Here is a 22,867-nt window from a genome sequence, read left to right on the forward strand (position 1 = left end):
CCCTCATATTACGAGTCGAGTGCCTTAACCACCTGGCAATGCCGGGCCCTTCCTAAAAGATTAAGCAAAACAAACCAAACCAGAGTAACTTTTGACTCGCCAAATGTTCAAGTACAAATGATAACTACTGATATTTCAATTTTATGTTTTTCAACTTCATCTTTTGAACTTCGAAAATGAGTTCAACTATATTTCAAAAAATTTGAATTTGACCAATTAAAAAAAAATCGATAACAAGTTTAACCTTACACACCGAAAATGAGAAATTTTAATGCCAAATCTCTGTTGGTTGTGACATTGCAATTTACGGTGTATCGCATGTCTTTTGGAATGTTTTAACATATGATATAAAGAAGTTACAGCTGGAAAGTACTTTAATTGGACAGAACATCGAGAGGCGTCTCCTTAACACAAAATATTTTATAAGTGAGGAATTACATTGATTGACTTCTTTTCTTCTGTTAGTGTGTGTTTTCTTATATCAAAGCCACACTGGGCTATCTGCTGATTCCACCGAGGGAAATCGAACCTCTGAATTTAGCGTTGTAAATCCGTAAACTTACAGATGTACCAGCGGAGAACTTCTGCTGTTGGAGTCGTGTTTTTAACAAATTAGGCACTACTCTGAGACCTTTTTTATCCACTCAAGTTATATTACATTACTCTTCTAAAGTATTATTTATGCATTTCAAATCAAATAATATGAACCTAAAACTTCACGTTACTTAAGATATGTCATTTGAATATTTTAACTATGATAGGGTTTCACTGCAAATGTGTGCATTTTATTGACATTCAATTTATTATGTATTTGACAAAATAACAAAAATGTAATATCCTCAATACGTTGTCTCTGTATTCATTTGTTTTTCCATCGTGTAAATTATAAGGATCGCAAATCGTATACACAACAGTATAATATAATATTAAATGTAACTGGTAATATACTGGCGACAACAGGAAGAAAAAATAAAAAGTTTATGGAATTGTTCGTTTTTTACATTTAACAGTAAAATCTGAGGTTCAGTTTCCCTCAGTGAACCTTTAAAATCATAGTATGAAGGTGTCTTCGATCTCCGTTTGCCACTATTTCACTTTTTCCAATCGCAGTAGTATAAACCTATTATCCACAGCGTTGCTTCTGCTAACGCCAATAACGAAAATGGTGTAATACTCTAATCTCCCTTGCTCGTGAACTCGTTCTTTGCGTAAAAGGCGTATTTAAACTTTAGGCCTAATTATCGATTTTCAAGCACTTGTATTGTGATATTTGGTTACTTATAATATTTGCAAAATAGCGAAGTTTTAAAATTGTGGTACCAATAAGAGTAGAAGTCAAATGTCGTCATGTATTTCTCTTTTAATTTCCTGTGTGTATATTTGTCTAAATCGAATTTTCGTATAATTTGAAACTTGTAATTATTTTCTTTCGCACAAGGTGTTAGCTATACAACATCGAAAATAAATTGCGGGCAACTGCTAATTGAAATAACGGGTAGTCTGTGTTTCGTCTGAGAAACATTTTTACACTTCAAGCCCAATCGTCTACACTGTTCAATTATATTTATATATAACGGTAATGTGTTATTATTAGTTATCGAAAGGTAAAGCGTTAAATTAATGAGTTTCCCTGCGAGTTTGTTTATGTTACTGATATAATTGTCTTTCAAGTTAATATTCTATAAAGTGTGAACTCGTATAAAACAATGCATGTAAAACATCTTCACCTTTATACACGTAAAAAACATTAAAGTACCACTGCATGATTAGGGATATCGGATTTCCATGTCAGCTAGCACGCACGCACACACGCATGAACTGAGTGAAACACATTGTTCTATTAATTACATAGATGATCCTATTCACTTCTATGAAGAATAATGACAGATTAATTTGCTTCGGCACAAAAATTATACATATGTATTAGGAATAATTTTAATTTGAAAACTCATGTTTTTGTAAATCAGTTTTTATGTTTTTAGAGATTATGCTACAGCGATATAATTACGTATTTCATAAGATTTTACTACTGAATTTAAAAGTGTGATTATATTCCACAAGTTACAATGGTCACAAAGAAGTATGCAACACATGCTCTTGATGATGCTATGATAGACTTTGAGCTATTTAAAATAGTTTTCCTCTATTCCATTTTAGTAGCTTTTAATACATGTTTTAAAGAAAAACACACGTTTTAGCGTTATCAGAAAAGAGGAAGAAACAAATATCATAATCTACTTTATTGTTAATCTATTTCTGAAGACGGTTCTCTTTATATCAAAACCGGACATCACTAGGCGGTGAGGGTGCTCGAATCGCAATCTACTCACCTTTTCAGCTGTGGGGCGTCATATAGTTGCAGTCAATCCCAGTAGTTATCGGTAAAAGACAAGCCTAAGAGTTGGTGGTGGATGGTATGACAAACTGCCTTTCCTTTAATATTTCATTACTAAATTAGAGATGGCTAACTTAACTAGCCCTCGTATGGCTTTGCGCAAAATTCACAACATACCAAACTTTACATCAAAGATAATGTTGATTTAGATTTATTTAACGGACTTATTTTTGAATGTGCTAAAATCCCTTAAGTGGTAAAGAAAAGAGCGTTATATCATTACTATATTATTTACTAAAACTTTTATAGGATGCTCGATCTGAATATATGAAAAGTACTATAAATAAGTAAAACAACTTGCATTAAATTGCACAAATCGCGTAAATCACGATTGTCATAACAATAATACCATAGACATGTCTTAAATATTATAACAGGATCAATTTCTCTAGCGTAACTGTATTTATTTTGTACGGACTGTGCTTCCTAAACGTTGTACGAATCTTGGATTCACGCCCATACAGATTATGCCCGGCATAGCCAGTTGGTTAAGGCACTCGACTCCTAATCAGAGGGTCATGGGTTCGAATCCCTGTCACACCAAACATGTTTGCTCTTTCAGCCGTGGGGACGTTATATTGTGATGGTCAATCCCACTATTTGTTGGTAAAAGAGTAGCCCAAGAGTTAGCGGTGGGTGGTGATGACTAGCTGCCTTCCATCTAGTCTTACCCTGCTAAATTAAGGACGGCTAGGGCAGATAGCCCTCGAGTAGCTTTGCGCGAAAAACAAAACGAACATACAGATTAAACCTGTCATAAGTTAAATACGCCTTTTACATTATTTTGGAATATCAACCTTCTTATTATCTTGAAGATATTTATTCCTACACAAAAACTTGGTGTACCACTAAGTAACAATATATGTATATATATATATATATATATACAGTGTGTGTGTTTTCTTATAGCAAAGCTGCATTAGGCTATCTGCTGATTCCCCCGAGGGGAATCGAATCCTTAATTTTAGTGTTGTATATCCATAGACTTACCGTTGTACTAGCGAGGGACTAAAGAAAGAGAGAGAGATAATATTAATACTGAAGTATTAAGTAAAATAAAATAAAATCAAAAAGAAGGACTGCGTTAAAAACAGCAAAGCCAAACCTCTGAATAACGTTAGTTTGTTATAAACTAAAATAAGCCTCAACAAAAAGCAAAAGCGTTGCAACAACTGAAAGGATTCCCAGGGTATATGTTATAATATAGGATATAAAATGTACCATAAGATTTGGAGGTGACTGCGGAAGTAGGACTCACATTGCGTGATGGATACACCGTCTATCAGTTTTAACCTCCGTTTGCCAGTCTCAAATAAATAATAAATAATTCAATAATAGATAATTAAAGGAATACAAATAGAAATTAGCTACTGAAACCCACAACGTCCTATATCTATATCATCTTTCACGACCTGCAGACAGTTGTGGGAAGGTGACTGCTCTCCAAAGTAAAGAAGAAATAAGAAAAATATACAATAACAAAAAATAAAGAAAAATGAAATTAAAATAATAAGTTACTCCCACTTATGAGTAAGTAAGTTAAATAAACTTACCTCCTGAAGTTAGCATTCCAGTCTTCATACTGGTATGAAGGATCCCAACCAGTTACCTAAACTAACTAGTATAACTCCCAACCGCGACCCACCGGGCCCATAGGTTTATGAAAACTGGAAGTCAAGAGGCAACTAAATAATCTTGCTGAATAATGAAGTAACATCTGGAATAATATTTCCACAACTGTACATAGATAAACTGTATAGCAGCACCAAAACAGCCTGGCTGAATAGAGGAATAATATCTGGAACAATATTTCTACAACTGTACATAGATAAACTGTATAGCAGCATCAAAACACTGTGTAAAGCAAAAGGGCCACTTTCAGTCTGTTAATACATTGTACGACTTATTCGTTTTTCGTTTGTATTTCGCTCCCCAGTGGCACAACGATATGTCTGCATACTTACAACGTTAGAAACCAGGTTTCGATACCTGTCGTACGCAGACCACAGGCAACCCATTGTGTAGCTTTGTGCAACAAAAACATCTTTTGTATTTTTTTATAATCATGGTTCGTACCAATAGCCATCCAATGGCACAGCGGTATATCTGCGGATTCACACACTAAAACCCGGGTTTCAAAACCCGTGGTGGGCAGAACACAGATAACCCATTGTGTAGCTTTGTGCTTAATTCTAAACAAACAAACAAAATCGTACCAATAATAATTTTATCGTCTAGTTGCCATTACTTATGGTTTACGACTCCTGTACGTAAGTGTATTTCCATAATTATTTCCATTTTAGTTGATATATATACAAACATGAACAGTTATAAAATGAAAAATCTGAAATTAAGAAAATTCCAGAAATTGTTGTTGGAACACGCTCACCGGTGAATAGTACTGAAACTGATGACACTGGAAGGATTTCGTGAAACTCGTACGCTACTTAGATGAATCGGGTTTCAAATAAATATACTACATACAAGCTTAAAATGCTGCCATGTTCTTTACTTTTACTTCTTTTTTACTTCAAAATTATTTATACGAGGATTTCCTGTTTTCTAATCACGTGATAATAAATACTTACACAACACTGGATGACGTCAGTCGGATGAGCGAGCTGAGTAGTGGACCATAATACCTGTCTACTTTCACGAGCAAGTTTCACATTCTTTTATAGCACATTTTTTGCTCCTTTTTTATTAGCAGTTAGTTCAATAGTATTCATTTCTTGCTTTGAAAAATACTGAAAACCTCTACTGACAAAAATGCTATTTCTAAAAGTATAGAAAGTGTATCGTGACGTTTTACTACTTTATTATTACATCTCGTAAATAACCGACGTTTCATTTTATGAAAGAACATCATACGCACTTATATATATGTGGTTTCTGTGATGACATAAATAATACATGCTAATACATCATTTCTAAGAGTAAAATATGTTGATTTATAATTTCTTACTCTTTCTTTTCATACATAAATGGCCCTTTGGTTAAGGCACTCCACTCGTAATATGAAGATTGCGGGTTCAAATCCTCGTCATACCAGACATGTTTACCCTTTCAGCTAGAGATGCAGTATACAGTGAAGATCAATCTCACTATTCGTTGGTAAAATAGCAGACCAAGTTTGGGACCGCTACCACAGATTTCTCTCATGGAGCTTTGCGCGTAATTTCCAACAAATTTATACACAAATCTTTAAACTAATATCGACAAGCTGAAATATAAGAGCCAAATTTTTCACAGGTAATCATTATAATTTATTTTGTGAGTAATTTTACCAATTTTTGCCAAATTTTCAAAGTCGAATAGGCCTGGCATGGCCAAGTGGTTAGGGCGTTCGCATCGTAATCTGAGAGTCGCGAGTTCGAATCCCCATTACATAAGTCCGAAAACTTAATACAGAAAACGCATCATCATTTCTGTCTTTCTAAAAGGCTTTAATAAATAAAATATGTTGTAGGACATGTATAAAAATGTTCAGACAAATAAAAGAAACTAATTGAACTCCACTTTTTCAGATCGTTAATCAAATAAACCATTTATGGAGGTGGATGTGTCTGAGGAGCACAATAGGCATATATTGCTTTACCAGTTTAAAAAAGGCAAAAGTACAGCAGAAACTACACGAAACATTCAAGGTGTTTATGGTTTAAGGTGTGAAAAACTAACAGAGTAGCTTAATTCAACCCATTCAAAAGTTCACTGTCATCTGCAACAGCTTGGAAAAGTGTCAAAACATGGAAAATGGGTCCCCCGTGATTTGACAGAAGCCAACCTTAGAATAATAATGGACATTTGCACTTCTTTGCACTCTCGTGAACGTAATTCCCCTTTTTTGGATAGGTTTGTGACTGGAGATGAAAAAATGGATATATTAAAAAAAAATGTTAAGCGCCGAAGACAATGGCTCAGTGCAGGTAAACTGGCTAAAGTACAGCCCAAAATGGACCTCCACCCAAGAAAAGTTTTGTTAAGCGTTTGGTGGGATACTCTTGGTGTGATCCACTTTGAGTTGCTGCCACTCTATGTAACGATTACATCAGACTTCTATTGTCAACAGGTAGAGCGCTTGAATGTTACACTGAAAGAAAAGAGGCTTGCTTTGATCAGTCATAAAGGTGTTGTGTTACACCAGGATAATGCACGGCCCCATACAGCAAGGATCACATCTGCAAAGATTGAAGAGCTAGACTGGGAAAAATTCCACATCCTCCTTATTCTCCAGACCTTGCTCCATCTAATTATCATCTATTCCGAAGTTTGCAGAACTATCTTGATGGCAAAGAACTTGGAACATATGAAGATGTCAAAACTACCCTCTCTACATTCTTTTCCTCCATACCTCAAGGATTTTATAGAAGTGGCATTCAGAAGCTTGTGAATCGTTAGCAGGAAGTAATTAATAATAATGGAACACACATTATTGAATAATAACATTAAAAGCATTTGAAATCCTTTCTCTTTTTCTTGAGCTAAAATCGAACATTACTTAAGGGATGACCGAGTACATGGTCATTCACATTTTTACAAGTATAATATTTCGAGAGTGTGTTTTTTTATAGCAAAGCCACATCGGGATATCTGCGAAGTCTACCGCGGGGAATCGATTTCCTGATTTTAGCGTTGTAATATTTCGAGAGAAACCGTTCAAAATAAAAGTTACAACTGTCATAATATTATCGAATAAGCATATAAGTCACTTTTGAAATTATAATTTTTTATCAAATATAACTGAAAATTTAAAACATAATCTTTGAATACAGCAAATTTTATTTGCAAAATTAACGGGATTTTGTTTTCCTGCTGTAAACACAAGGTGTCACAAAATCGCGTTTTGCTTGATTCGAGAAACTTATCTTAAGCAGAGTAAAAAATTTAACATTTTCTCTAGGCTACTGTAAAACCAGGACGAATCTGGATTAGAGGGTAACGTGGTTAGACTGATTTTCCAGTTTGCGACGACACACTGTCGCAAAAGCACGATCCACATTTTGGTGGTACTGGTGCGTTATAAAAATGAGTGTCAATTCTCACAATTAAATCACAAGAATTTTCCTGAAGTTGACGGTGAACACGTTTGACCAGCTTTCTTCTTACTACCTTATCAGCTAAATTAGAGATGTTTAAGTGTAGATAACCCTCATAAAAATATGCTTGAAATTGTGATAGAAGTAAATTGCAAAATAATTTTAATTAACCTTGATAACAATTACAACTTCTTTAAATCATCCAAATCCATTTTAAGTGTCAAAACGTGCGTTTTTAGGGTCTATCTGAATCTGTATTCGTTTTATTTTATTAATTTAAATCAAAAAGAGTAAAACGTTCCTTTACAAGACCTTCAAAATTATTGTGACATTGATTCAGTTTCAAGATTCTGCCACTTTGTGATAATTATGATAATTTTTTTTATGTTGTTGTTTTCCTAATGGCGGTCGTTTAGTCAGTAAAGGGATTCGTTCGTGTTTGGATTGGCACCATTAACGATTCAATATAACGCAACTGTATAATAAAGAAAAATGCTGCAGAAATCTGATTTGAATTTTAAGAAAGTCGAGACAAGGCTGTACAGTGAATATGTTAATTTTTTGTTGTTTTTTTTTAATTAAACAAAAAAACGTGCTTGTGCCACAAATATTTCTTTACGATCAAAGCAGTTTTCGAGTAAGAATCGAACTTAGCGGGTGAGCAAAGTAAACATTTGCTTGGAACAGCGAGAAAGGATGTAGTAATAAAGAAAAACGAAAAACAAAGAGAATAAGATAAGAGAAATAAATGTTTACCATTGACTGAGAAGATAATGGAAAACAAATATGAAAAATAAAAAGTAACGGGTGTTCTCTCATAAGCCCTGAAACTTCAGATTCGTGCTTTTACAAATAAATATAGGGAGTAAAGTGGTACAGCGCCCTCACTTAACGTCTGCGATTACTGTTATTGAAAAAAGAAATCTTTTCTACAAAATACTACGTACATGTCTAAGAATTAGAAATACGTGTAAATTTCTAACCCGAGACTGAAATTTGTCAAGAAGGGAAAGACCCTCAGAAGAAATTCTTATCTTGTCATTATTGACACTGCAATTAAAAAATTATGGACCTCGACACTATTTCTGGAGATAGCAATGATCACAAAGTTGTGAATTTTAAGTAAAAACCATATCAGTTTTTGTTATTAGTCTCATAATCTCAAATGCTTGATTTCAAACTGAAATAAATTCAATTGTTTTGCATAAAGTAATGAAATCCAAATGTTACACCATAAAAAATAGTACACCCTATTTTTAGCGCCACGTAATGTAACTAATCTTAGCTTACACGAAGTCAAAAGTGTGTTTTAATTTTTGTCTGCAGCAGAAAAAGCAGTACTCAGGAGAAAAGCTTTCTTTAAAGGGTGTATTTGCTCTTCTTACATGTCACTCGTCATTTCAACTTTGAATGAATCTGAACTGTCACTGGTTGATTCTTTGTCACGAAACTCGCTAATTTGCACACTCAAAATCGATATAATATTACATAGTTAACCTTTTATACAAGGAGCCTCTTCCAAATTGTACTCGGGAGAAAACTTTCTTTAAAGGGTGTATTTTCTCTTCTTTCTTGTCACTCGTCATTTCAACTTTGAATCAATCTGAGCTGTCACTGGTTGATTCTTTGTCACGAAACTCGCTAACTTGCACACTCAAATTCGATATATATTGCATAGTTAACCTTTTATAAAAGGAGCCTCTTCCAAATTGTACTCAAGAGAAAACTTCCTTTAAAGGGTGTATTTGCTCTTCTTTCTTTTCACTCGTCATTTCAATATTGAATGAATCTGAACTGTCACTGGTTGATTATTTGTCTGTACAAAAAGAGACTCTGAAAGAAAATTTCAAAGAAATATACCGAATTCCAAACATTTTCTCTATGTTCATCTTCAGTGATAGACTTAGCCTTCCTGAAGATTATTTGTCAAAGATCTAGAAGCTGCAGCAGTGTTGTGTATCAGTCATAATTATACTAGGAGTCTGTAGCAGGTAAACATGAAAACACTCCAGGATCCCACACACCTAGGATACCGGATAATCTCTTTTTTTTCTCTTTTTTATCGCATACTTTTAGCATATGTTGCTTTACCTTCACTTAGATAACCGGATAACGAAGTGCGTTTGAGCGATTGCGTTTGTGTTTTACACATAGAATCACCAAATAACGAAGGGCACGCTACTTCGCCCGTACTTTACACGTGATTCACCAGATAACGAAGTCTACTGAAGTTGACGAGTCTGTACTTTACACGTAAATAGCACTATGTAACAAAATTTTTACTTTTTCTTGTTCCTGGGCAGAAAGTGTTATTTCTCTATTGCTTATGCCTAAAATAAATGAAAAATACCTATTTTTCTCTTCAAACTTTACTCAAAGAGGAATACAACGGCGTCAAGACCTTGCTAGAAGCCTTGAAGTATAATGAGTATGGCTGGGAGGTTATCGGAGACTTCAAAATGGTGGCATTCCTGATGTCTTCAAACTTTACTTTTATGACCTGGGCAATGAAATTTTCAAATTTACCCATTTTCCAGAACATTTTAGGTAGATTAAGTGCTGAGTAGCTGATAGAGAATTTTCTCAAACTTTCTAGAATGTTGTAGAAGCCTCAAAGCTGTGCTGCTCCATCCGTCTTTTCCCCTGGCTCATTCAGTGCACCTCAAAGAGGAATACAACATTGTCAAGACCTTGTTAGAAGCCTTGAAGTATGATGAGTATGGCTGGGAGGTTACTGGAGACTTCAAAATGGTGGCATTCCTAATGGGTCTCCAAGGAGGTTTTACCAAGTTTCCTGTTATCTTTGTCTTTGGGACAGCAGGGACATCGCAGCGCACTACAACAGGAAGCATTTGCCACGAAGAACCGAGTTCTCTGTGGGGAGGCACAATGTCAAGTGTGGGCCACTAGTGGACCTCCAGAAGGTGTTGTTCCCACCACTGCACATAAAATTGGGTCTTATGAAACAATTTATCACAGCTCTTGATAAGGAGTCTGCAGCTTTAAAGTACCTTCGAGACTTCTTCCCTAAGCTGTCTGAGGCAAAGGTCAAAGCTGGTGTCTTCGTTGGGCCACAAATAAAGAATATCTTGGAGCGCACAGGATTCCCCAAGAAGCTAAGTAGGAAGGGAAAAAAAAAGCTTAAAGTAGCTTTGTCGCAGTGTTTCGGGGCTTCTTGGGCAATCACAAGGCCGAAAAGTATGTGGCACTGGTTGAGGCTCTGGTGAAGAACTACGGCAAAATGGGCTGCAGGATGTCCCTGAAAGTCCATATCCTTAACGCTCATCTTGATAAATTCAAGAAGATGGGAGTATTCTCTGAGGAGCAAGGCGAGCTCTTCCACCAAAATATACTGGACTTTGAACGCCGCTACCAAGGAGCGTATAACGAAAACATGAAGGGAGACTATATTTAGGAGCTGATAGATGAAAGTGATTTATATTACAGTAGTACCACTCACTTCTAAACATTTTTGCTCATTTTGTGTAACTTTAGTATAAATACATGTAAATCTTGATTCATATGTTGTTTTATTCAGAACTTATGTAAATGAAAATGTGCAAGTCTGCCCATTTTTACCTAGAAAATAGATAATTTCTAAACTTCATTATCCAGGTCACAAAAGCAAAATTTGAAGGGAACGATGGCCATTTTCTGTACTTTTACAACATAAGCAATTAAGAAATAACACATACTAGACAGGAACAAAATTTGTGTTACATAGTGTAGTCACATAAGGAAGTATACTGGAGTTGTCATTATTTTACACGTAAATAATCAGATAACAAATTGAACTGGCGTTGATGTGTCTGTACTTTATATGTAAATAGTCACATAAGGAAGTCTACTGGAGTTGTCATTATTTTATGCATAAATAATCAGATAACGAATTGAACTGGTGTTGTTAGTCTGCATTTTTTATTAAAAACCCTAGATATTCTGAACGAGTAGCTGCGTTTTAATTTATTTTTCACTTGATTTATCCTCAGATTGCTATTTTATTATTGAAGCGTTCGCGGCTTATCTGTTTTAACATGTATACATACAAATACAAACACATCTGATTCTAACTAGGTCATAATAAAGATATGATACTAATCACGTATTTTTTAGTAGTAATTCTACGCAATATATACATACATCTATCTCAAAGGTACAATATAAATCAGAGAAAGGAAGTAATAATTGGTGTAAACATGCAATAAAAACGCTTACTCACGAGGTTAAATTCAAATAAAAGAAAAAGAAAAGAAGAACCAATTATTCACCGAAGAGCACCATACCCTCGAAGAGGCGAGGCGTAGCTGGATAAAGGTCCTTTTCTTTCAACAACTGGTTCAGTTCTGGCCGAATCTTCCTTTTGGTAACTGTTGATAAAAGAAAACACTGTACTATATGTAGAAATGATGATAATAAGACCGATACTGTTTAAGTCATAAATTTTGTAGTGTTTCGTTTCTATAGATCCGAACGTCAAGACAGCTGCTATCCTTATTACTCTGTTTCTGTAGAACCGCAGCTGAGTATGAAAAGATTAGTGGTGTTAATTTCCTATACATCCAACTATAGTGTAACAAGAAGGGCAAACTTCTTTCTGCAAAACTTTAGGAACAGGAAGCGAATGACTATGATTAACAAGAAAAACTATACGTATCTATTTTCAACAGGAGTAATAAACATAGTTCGTTGTATCAGACTCTTGATACCGTTAGATTAGGAAGCAATTTGTGCATTTAAACGAAGAGCATCCATTCATTTGTTTCTACCTTTTAATTTCAGGTATGTTCGAAGAAAATGCCTGTTCAATTCAGTAACACTGCACAACAATTTTTTTGAAAAGTTTTGCTTCCTGAAAAGTTTTTGTTGATTGTGACAGGTACCTGGTGGGTATGCACAAATATAGTATTGGTTTTGCTTCATCACGTAGGAACTCTGAGAAATAGACAGTTAATTGTTTACCGGCAATAACGTGTTTATGCATTTATGTTTTTAATATGCTATTAGGTTCAACATAATTAAAAGTGTTTTGCTCCTGATTTTCGTTTGTATTTAATGTCCGGTGCATCACGTTGCAGTGTCCAATAGTAGTCAGCAAGCATTGACGGATTCCAGCTGCCCTGATATCGTTTTTCTATTGTAGCAATATCCTGGTGATACTGAATATTTCGATTAAACAGTACGTGATGGGCAAATATGGATTTGATTTTCGTGATCAGCAGCTAAAAATCTATAAGGAACACCCAACAGTGTTTAAAAAGCAAAAACTTTGTTGTGTAGTGAAATTAAAAATATTTAATGTTACGTTAATTGTATTGATTTTGTATTTTCTTGATAAACAACTTGCTCCTCTGTGACTCAGTGACAAGTTTCAGGCCTCATGACGCTAAAAATCGGGCTTTGATATCTGAGACGAGTAAAGAACAGATAGCCTATTCCGTAGCTTTGTACTTAGCAACAAACTCATGTATAATTCATGTAAGTTTTATATCAGTTACTTGTGCTTTTCGGTTCCACATCTAGTAGAGGTGTTTCAAAAATACCATGAACATACATGTTATACACATACCTAATGATATAGGGTGAGATTCTATTTTACTTTGTGTATCAACATATTATCACACAATGATTAATATTAATATCCTATAAAAACAAACTAGCTGCTTAGAGAGAAACTAAAATTCATCAACATATCGGTTATGACTATAGTTAATTAAGTATGCTTTTCTTAGATTTTTATTCAAAATGATTAAAATGCTTTTTTCCTCAGTTGGGTGCCCTCGCTGTTAACGACATTTTCGTCCGTAATCCTAATAATATCTCACGAGTTTGAGCCAGCTTAAGAAATTTAGGGAGGTCATAAATACATATACTAAGCTAATAATGAAAAGAAATCTTTTTAATGAAAATAACATGGGTATCTATCTTCAATAAAGGTTTTTTATTTCACTACAGAAATTATAATCTCTCGTTAAGCTTTTCTTTTCTGATCAGCTTCAGTTCTCAATATATAAGAAGAAGCTTTCTTTTTTAATGCTTTGGCAAGCGTAAAAAGATAGTCAATTTCTATAAAAAGATATTTTGTATCTCAAGACGTTAGGTATTAAAACGTTTATTAAAATAAAGTAAAAAACAACGTTTCGACCTTCTTAAGTCATTTTCAGGTTAACAAATAGAGTTTGCAACTGACCGTTGCCGAGCACATGTCTTAGGGACGAGAGTGTAGATATTTAAAAAGATATGTTTAGAGCATCGAGTATACATTTTATACAAGAATACGGAAAACCCCAGACAACATTAATTTTTTACGCCTAATTTCTAAACCAAATTCTCCTTTTCATCAAGTATGTTCATTTCTGTGTAAGATAATTTATGATACTAAAATTTAATCGTTGTAACCTTAACCAGTTTTTCTCTAACTCCTTCTGCTTCTGCCCATCATGGACAGGTTGTTAAGGCAGTCGACTCGTAATCCGAGGGTTGCAGGTTCGAATCCCCGTCACACCAAACATGCTCGCCCTTTCAGCAGTGAGGGCGTTATAATATGACAGTCAATCCCGCTATTCGTTGGTAAAAGAGTAGCCCACTGCTAAATTAGGGATGGCTAGCGCATATAGTCCTCGTATAGCTTTGCGTGAAATTCCAAAAAATAAACGAACAAACTTTAGTAATAGTAGTAATTGTTGTATAATTTAAATATTACGCTTATTACATAAGCGTGAGGCTTAACTGAAACACCACTTGGAAAATTTTAATTTACTTTTGGCTACAACTCAATATCATAAAACGTCTGAATTAATCTACTTTGCTGTTAAACCATCAAATTTTATGAAGACAAAGAACAAAACAAACAAATCTTTCTAACAAATCAACATGAATTTTGAGCATTCAACATAAACACTATAGTTGGCCTAAAAACAATCAGGTGACAGTTATGTTGCTAAGCAACGATGTACATTTTGGAACATTGCCAAAATAAGAGCGTGAAAGCGTTCTCTACAGAATAACAAAAGGAATAAGCTTTTTATAATTTGTGCAAGGATCTCATTCAAGCCGTTTAAAAGTAATATAAATAGGTTAGGACGCTTTACTCGCAACCAACGGGTCGCGGGTTTAAATCTTCATCCCACCACATATACTCGCCCTTTCAGCCTTCCCTCTAGTCTTTCTTTCACTACTAAATTAAAAACGGCTAGAGCAGATAACCTTCGTGTAGCTTTGTGCGAAATTCTGAATAAAACCTTTACAAAAGTCGAAGTGCTCTGATAATAATAAGTACGTGTACCTCACTTCATTGTGCGTTGCGTTTACTGTATTACACAGTTTACCAGTAACATCATACGTACATAACTATTCGAATACGTATTTCCTATTACTGGAATCAAATATCTTATTTAAATCCGTGTAGGCAAAGTGTCAACTTGGGACCTCACGCTGTTACAAAGAAAATGTTTGTTGTTCTTTTAAAACTTATTCTGCCATTGCAGTTATTTAATCCCTTAAAATAATAGTTAGGCATCTATTCTGATCATTAATTAAAATAAAAGTATTTTCAAAGGGAACAGTTAGTCTCAAGAAATTCCTCACACTGCACGCGAAAATACAGTGACCAATATAATGTAATTACCCTTCTGCTTAGAGTTTGACGTTTATTAAGGGCAGCAATAGGGAGCGCACTGTAATCTACCAAGGTTGAAGAATGAGGACTTCTTAATAGCAATGTTTAAAATCAACCGACAATCGCTGAGTTACATTTTCGCTTAAGCACTAAACTGACTTTGTGTAATTTGGTTTTTTAATTCTATTGATTCAAGCGTTGTGCATTTTCTTGACCAACAGCGAAGCTGTACGAAATGAAATCATGTCGAGTGTGTCAACCTTCTAGACAAACAATGTAAGTGTATTAAATAAACCAGAAGAAAGTTATTCTAATGATAATGCGAATAATATCCTCAAGGTAAAGCTAACAGAAGACGAATCATAGTATGAACGAAATAATATTTACTTTAAATAACCTAGTTGCTGAATTTAAATGATTCCATACTGATGAAACCGATTTTGTCGGTCAGAGTAGTCTTTTGATGCCTGCTGAAATATTGCGAAGTCCGGTCAACTTAAAGAAAAGCGATCTATTTGTTCAGTTAGAAGTTTTACAATTATTATTATATACTTTCATGTAAGTAACCGGCCACCAGCTGTCGCTTTTTTATTTTATTGTTATTCATTACTAGCAGAATCGCACAAAACATTCGCGGTTGAATTATTATTTTTTTTAAAACAGTCCGAATTAAATGCAGGATTTCTAGAGTAATACAAATACAAATCGCAGACATCGAATTGTCTTAGGCCTAACATTAGATAAGTTTTTTTATTAAATACTACCTATATTCGATAGAGAGATCAAGTAACACTATAACCTGTGTAAGTTTTGTCGTATTATTATTTCATTTAATTAGGGTTTTACTTCACTGTAAATAATACTATTACCAAATAAACTTATAACATTAAACTTAATGCTAGACCTTTTTATAAAACTCTGCTAAGCTGTTCATATATTGTTATACAAAAGGTATATTACAGTATATTTACATTAATCTTTTGTTTACATCCGTTGAAATGAAGTTCGCACGCGCATTTTAATAGTGAAGTACGCGCGTATTTTCAGGACAGACAAAACTGAGTATTATTTTATATTTAATTTGAACACCAAGTACCTAACGTAAATAATATTATTTTAATACAATCATTTCTACTATTGTTATAAGCACAGGCTCTTTTCTCTCGAATAGCGTCTTCTAGGTTCTTCAACACCCATTTCAATGTGATTTAAGCAACATCCTTCATTTCTACCTTTTCAATTACAAAGGAATTTCTGAAGGGTGATGTAAGTATATTCGTTGAGAAGTCTGATATAATGTATAAATATTTTTATATACCAATGTATTTACGCATGTAGATACAATGACTCTGGCGTTGTTACAGTTTTGTTATCAGATCGCCATGCTTTAGGCCTAGTCTTCTCTTTTTTTTTCTTTTTATTTAATATATATACGAGGGCTGTTCAAAAAATACGCGGACTGTTTGAATTGCGCGGCTCCAGTTGGTTCCAGGGGAATCCGCTTAGTGTCGCTAGGTTCGCACAGATCAGCTGATTACGACGCCATTTCCCGATTGCAGATATCTTCATTTGTGTATTAGCTACGCGGTTTTAAGTGAAGTGCGATTTTTTCGTTTGGCGGATTTCAGAATGAATGACCTGAAGGAGCAACGACTTACTGTGAAATTTTGTGTTAAACTTGGAAAATCTGCGACTGAAACTTTTGCTATGCTTAACACGGCTTACGGTGATGTTGCTATGAATCGTACGACATGTTCCAAGTGGCATGAACGTTTTAAGGATGGTCGACAGTCCATTGAAGATGATGAGCGTCCTGGACGTCATTCCACGTCAACTGACGACCCACACGTCGACAAAATCAACACCCTGGTGCGGGCAAATGGACGTCTGACTGTCAGGGAGCTTGCTGAAGAGTGTGGGATATCAGTTGGATCTTGTTAGGAGATTTTGACCGAAAAATTGAAGATGCACCGCGTTGCTGCGAAATTTGTGTCACGCAGAACTCGTGAGTTTTTGGCCATACACTCGATCACTGTTCTTCCCCACCCCACCCCCCTACCCACATGACCTTGCTCCTTGCGATTTTTTCTTGTTCCCCAAACTCAAAAGACCCTTGAAAGGAAAAAGATTTGAGACGATTCCCGAGATTAAGGCAAATGCGACGAAGGAGCTGGAGGACATTACAAAAGAAGCGTACCAGGACTGTTTCAACAAGTGGAAACACCGTTGGGATAAGTGTGTGCGTTGGGGTGGAGAGTATTTTGAAGGGGTCCCAGACGTGTAACTTCAAAATAAAGTACATTTTGTTTTATGACGTCAGTCCGCGTATTTTTTTAACAGACCTCGTATATACAAGTGACATTTCACAGCGTCATATTGTAGGGTTAACTTTTTTTGCAATACAGCTTTTCTAGTAGGTTGAATAAAAGATTATTTGTTATCAAGCACAATGCTACACAATGTGTTATCTGTGGTTTGCCCACCGTTGGAATTAAACCCTCAACTTTAGCATTATTAACTGCAAAACGTATCGCTGAGCCATTATTTAAACGTGTGGCAACAAAATTCACAACTTTCAACCTGTCACACATTAAATACTGCATGTCTTCAACAGTGTATTTGGACCCTTAAACAAGTAATTAGTAGTGGCAATATCATGCCTCGTGTAACATGATGAGGGTGTGGCTTGTTACAAAAAAGCCAGAATCATTAGAGTTACTTTATTTCGTTAAAGAATACGTAATATACTTAACTAGAAAAGCTTATTGTTTTTTAAATTACTTTACCATAGCATCTGTTTGGATAAAAATATCTTCACTTACAAGTTTGTTTGTTTTTTTCCTGTAATAAGGAAGGGAAAATTGCAATAAAGATGAAAGTATACTTTGATTATGTTATGATTATTTACCTACAATAGTCTACACGCCACATTAATTAGATGAGACTAGAAGGCGTCTAAAAAATACAGGGTCACCATGCGGAATGATTTAAAATGAATACATATTGCACTGAAGCTATTCGCAAGAAAAGGGGCGCCCTCAATTAGACACATGATAAACATTGTTATTGATGCCAATTCTAATTACTTCAGGATTCACAGAAAAAATTAATTAACTTTGACGATTCTGCTTAAATATTAGAATTTGTTATTACGACTTATTCAGCTAGTTATTAATTTAAGGGAAACAAATGTTTCATGGCTCTGCAAAAAATATTTCATTTTTTTAAAAAAGTAACGTTATTTCGAAGTTTTAAAATTACTGTAGTGATGGCCTGGCATGGCCAAGCGTGTTAAGGCATGCGACTCGTAACCTGAGGGTCGCGGGGTCTCATCCCCATCGCGCCAAACATGATCGCCCTTTCAGCCGTGGGGGCGTTATAATGTTCAGTCAATCCAACTATTCGTTGGTAAAAGAGTAGCCCAAGAGTTGGCGGTGAGTGGTGATGACTAGCTGCCTTCCCTCTAGTCTTACACTGCTAAATTAGGGACGGCTAGAACAGATAGCCCTCATGTAGCTTTGTGCGAAATTATAAAACAAACAAACAAACAAACTGTAGTGATAAGAATGAAATTTTCCAAAGAAAGAAACAAAGTAAATTTACGAGAAATTTATTTTCTTACTTTCTTTGGAAACTTTCATTCTTATCATTTCAATGACTTAAAACTTCGAAATAACCGGTTACTTATTATTTAAAAAGTAAATTTATCGTAGAGAGATGAGCCTTTTCACAGTATTCTGAACAACTGAAGAATATTTTTAAATTAACTTGAAGAAATATGAGTTGAAAATCTAGTGATTAGAAAACTAACATTAGGAAAAATATTTGTTAATTATAAATAGTGGCCCGTCATGGCCAAGCGTGTTAAGGCGTGCGACTCGTAATCTGAGGGTCGCGGGTTTCGCATCCCAGTCGCGCCAAACATGCTCGCCCTTTCAGCCATGGGGGCGTTATAATGTTCCGGTCAATCCCACTATTCGTTGGCGGTGGGTGGTGATAACTAGTTGCCTTCCCTCTAGTCTTACACTGCATAATTAGAGACGGCTAGCACAGATAGCCCTCGAGTAGCTTTGCGCGAAATTCAAAAATAAAAAAACAAATTTTCATCTGTGGTGATATTATAGTGTGAAGGCCGATTTTCAATTATTTGGTAACGAGCAGCTTTCCCGGCACGACAAGTTGGTTAGGGCGCTCGATTCACTATCCGAGAGTCGCGGGATCGAAACCCCACACACCAAACACGCTCGTTCTTTCAACCATGGGGACGTTATAATGTAACTGTCAATCCCCCTAGTTGTTGATACAAAAGTATCCAAAGAGTTAGTGGTGGATGGTGATAGCTAGCTGTTTTCTCTCTATTCTCTCACTTTAAAATTAAGGATGACTAGCGCAGATATCTCTCGAGTAGCACGAAATTCAATAAATAAATAAATTTAAATATAGACCAACTCCTATTCATTAAAAGCTTCTTTAGTGTTAGTACTACACAATATACATAATATTAACAAACTAAAATAGAAGTTGTTGTTATTATCTTATTGTAGAAACCAATAGACACTTGATGTTACTGTACCTAATGAACGTGAAGAAATCTTACTCAAGAAATTAAAATTTTAAATTAATTGATGGATGATCTGTAAATTGTTTTTGATATTGATATTTAAATAATCCTCGTAATTTTGTCTCGCCTTATTTAATGAACACTCGCTTCCTTCTCATTTATTAACTTGTAGTTACATGGAACTATTAAAATTAATTATCGGTGGCATTTCGTGCTGAGTTTAGTGCTAAACGCAGTTTAATTTGATATAAATGTAGAAGAATATATATATGACTGGCTTTGGAAATCTGTGATCGTTTTAAATTTATTTTAGTTAAGTTTTGTTTCACTGTTTAATTGTTCTCTTTCTGTTTACCTTCGCAACTCAAGACGGATGGTGTGTTTTTGTGTTTATCAGGAAGATTTCTCGAAAATGGCTGAACGAATTTGGACGAAAGTGATTAATTTTTGATGGGTCAAGGTCGTGGCATAATCGTAAAATTCCTATCTGTTAACGTGGAGAGCAAATTTTCTCACTATTTTTGTTGTATGATTTAGTCAAAAATAATTGGATTTTTGCGAAATTTGGTAGACGCATATAAAATATTATTCAAAAATGGTCTGTACGTGTTGATAACGACGGACATGCGGACACAATTTCGTATTTTTTGAGAGTCGAATATCATCAACGCTATGTGGCGGATATATGAGCTCTAATGAGTACCCTTCTACTTTCAGGTACAGCTTACTAACGTACTGAAATACGGATATAGTAATAAGTCAAATAAAATATTTGGTGTTTTCAGATAATTAAATTGAAATTTTGTATTAATCCTCTCGTACTTAAAAATTTAATGCATAGTTAAAGTAGTAGGTTCGTATGTTATGTTGTATGTATTGCCTGTATTAAATACGTTATTTGAACAGAATATTATCGCATATTATTTTAGTTCTTAAAGTACATTACACAAAACTGCTAAATAACGGCGGTTGTTCCCTTTATCTATCTGCATGTTCACTTACTTTGTCTTTATCTAGTGCCCACATAAGCTAAAAGCCCTGAGTTTCTTTTCGTCATTCAGTGGAAACGAGATGTTGGTGACAACCACTTGATTATCCAAAACTAAAATATCCAATTTATCAAGAAACAATGACTGAAAGGGTGTCACAACCTTTGTTTTTTGAGCGAGTAATTAATTTAGCCCGACAAAATGTGTGTGTAGCATTTCGTGACAATTACTCAAGTATCCAAAGCTAGGACAGTCAGTTGGTCAAGAAACAAAACTTACAAATCATTACTTCGTTAATGTTAGTTTAATTATTAGTATTTATTTAAATTTAGAAATATACTTATGTATACATTCCATTTGTTTATGATATTTATTTTCAGTGAAGATTATTTAAATTTTTAACTTAGTATGTGGATTTAAGATTATCCCAAACCTTCTAAATTAGCCGAACATCGTAAAACATTATTGGGATTACGACCAAAAATGTTGATAACAGAGAGGATATATAAATGATGAATCAGTGCGTTCTAACCATTATATAAGTATTGTTTTATGGTATCACATGGTCACTGTCATACGGTTTCTAAAGTAGATGCATTATAAAAAGGGTTAATTTTTAGTTCTGATCTACGTGGGTAATTTGTTTTGATGGGCCTCATGAAATTTCATACAGTTGTTACACACTAACAAACAATTTAAGGTTTGCAGAAGTACTGCATTTCAAGTAAAGTTAAGTGCGTCATGTATTGAGAAAACAGTGCATGAGTAACCAAGATGAGTCATGTATAAATTTTTGAAAATTTTATAACGTTTCGAATTTGAGAAGATAAGGTTTGGTTTGTTTTGAATTTCGTGCAAAGCTACACGAGGGCTATCTGCGCTAGCCGTCCCTAATTTAGCAGTGTAAGACTAGAGGGAAGATAGCTGTTTGTTTGTTTGTTTTGTTTTCGGAATTTCGCACAAAGTTACTCGAGGGCTATCTGTGCTAGCCGTCCCTAATTTAGCAGTGTAAGACTAGAGGGAAGGCAGCTATTCATCACCACCCACCGCCAACTCTTGGGCTACTCTTTTACCAACGAATAGTGGGATTGACCGAAACATTATAACGCCCCCACGGCTGGGAGGGCGAGCATGTTTGGCGCGACGCGGGCGCGAACCCGCGACCCTCGGATTACGAGTCGCACGCTTACGCTCTTGGCCATGTCAGGCCCGGAAGATAGCTAGCCATCACCACCCATCGCCAACTCTTGGGCTACTCTTTCACCCACGAATAGTGAGATTGACCGTCACATTATAACGCCCTCACGGCTGAAAAGGCCAGCATGTTTGGTGTGACAGGGATTCGAACCCGCGACCTTCAGATTACGAGTCGAGTGCCTTAAAAAAGGTAAAAAGAAGTGTGCACTGATCATGAAATGTTTGTGCTTAATTAATAAATAATTATAAACCACCTCTGGTTAATTAATATATAACTATAAAACACTTCTACATAATAATTAATTACAAAACATTTCTGCTTAATGAATGAATAATTATAAAACATTTCTGCTTAATTCATAGATAATTATATAAACACTTCTACGTAATGAATGAATAATTATTAAACACCTCTGCTTAGTAAATAAATGCTTTAATCATATCAGTTCTTTTACTAGCAAGCTTGTAAATGTGTGTATAGCTTGAAAGTTGCAGTTTTTAATTGTTTGATCTACTGTTCTAAATTACCTAATGCACATCCTTAAAATAGGAATTTCTATCTTTTTAACAAAATTTTAGATAAAATAATGGTTGGATAGGAAGAACGTCCTTTTTTTGCAGGATTTCTACTGAGTGCCATCTTGGCTGTGAGTGGAACTTTCCTATTAAAACATGTTCGGCAGATTTTTGTGTAACCAATCATAGCACGCGATGCAAATCTTATTGAAAAAAACAACAAAATAAATAAAAAAACACGATGCGTTAATGATAGCATAGCTGAACTATGGTTTCTATCGAGCTCCTGTATAATACCCGCCTCAAATTCCAAAGTTGGCCGATTGTACAGCTCTGAAAAATTCATAAGATATGTTTGGTCAGATAAATTAAAACAGTTGGCAGAGAACAGCCAATAATTAACTAGCTATATTAAATGTTTCAACAACCCGATTTACTTAAACTCTCCAGATACTAAACACAATTACAACTTAACGTTCATACAACGAGAAATTGATTTTTTGTGCACCTTATATACCAGTGATGTTAATCATAAAGGCGTAACTGCAGAAACTACAT

General features: G+C 34.9%; 1 protein-coding gene across 2 annotated transcripts in view; it reads right to left on the reverse strand.

The window, feature by feature from the left end:
• LOC143235066 (uncharacterized) overlaps positions 1-22,867 on the reverse strand; it is a 107,887-nt gene that overhangs the window by 73,807 nt on the left and 11,213 nt on the right. For both annotated transcript variants that reach the window (XR_013018911.1, XM_076472840.1), the window contains exon 2: positions 11,700-11,798. Coding sequence is in view for 1 of the 2 variants with exons in the window: in XM_076472840.1 (XP_076328955.1) it covers positions 11,700-11,798 (99 nt within the window). In the remaining variant the exon portion in view is untranslated. The remainder of the gene's footprint in view (positions 1-11,699; positions 11,799-22,867) is intronic.

This window comes from Tachypleus tridentatus, chromosome 12 (assembly GCF_004210375.1).
Source record: "Tachypleus tridentatus isolate NWPU-2018 chromosome 12, ASM421037v1, whole genome shotgun sequence".
In the NCBI taxonomy this organism is placed as follows: Eukaryota; Metazoa; Arthropoda; class Merostomata; order Xiphosura; family Limulidae; genus Tachypleus; species Tachypleus tridentatus.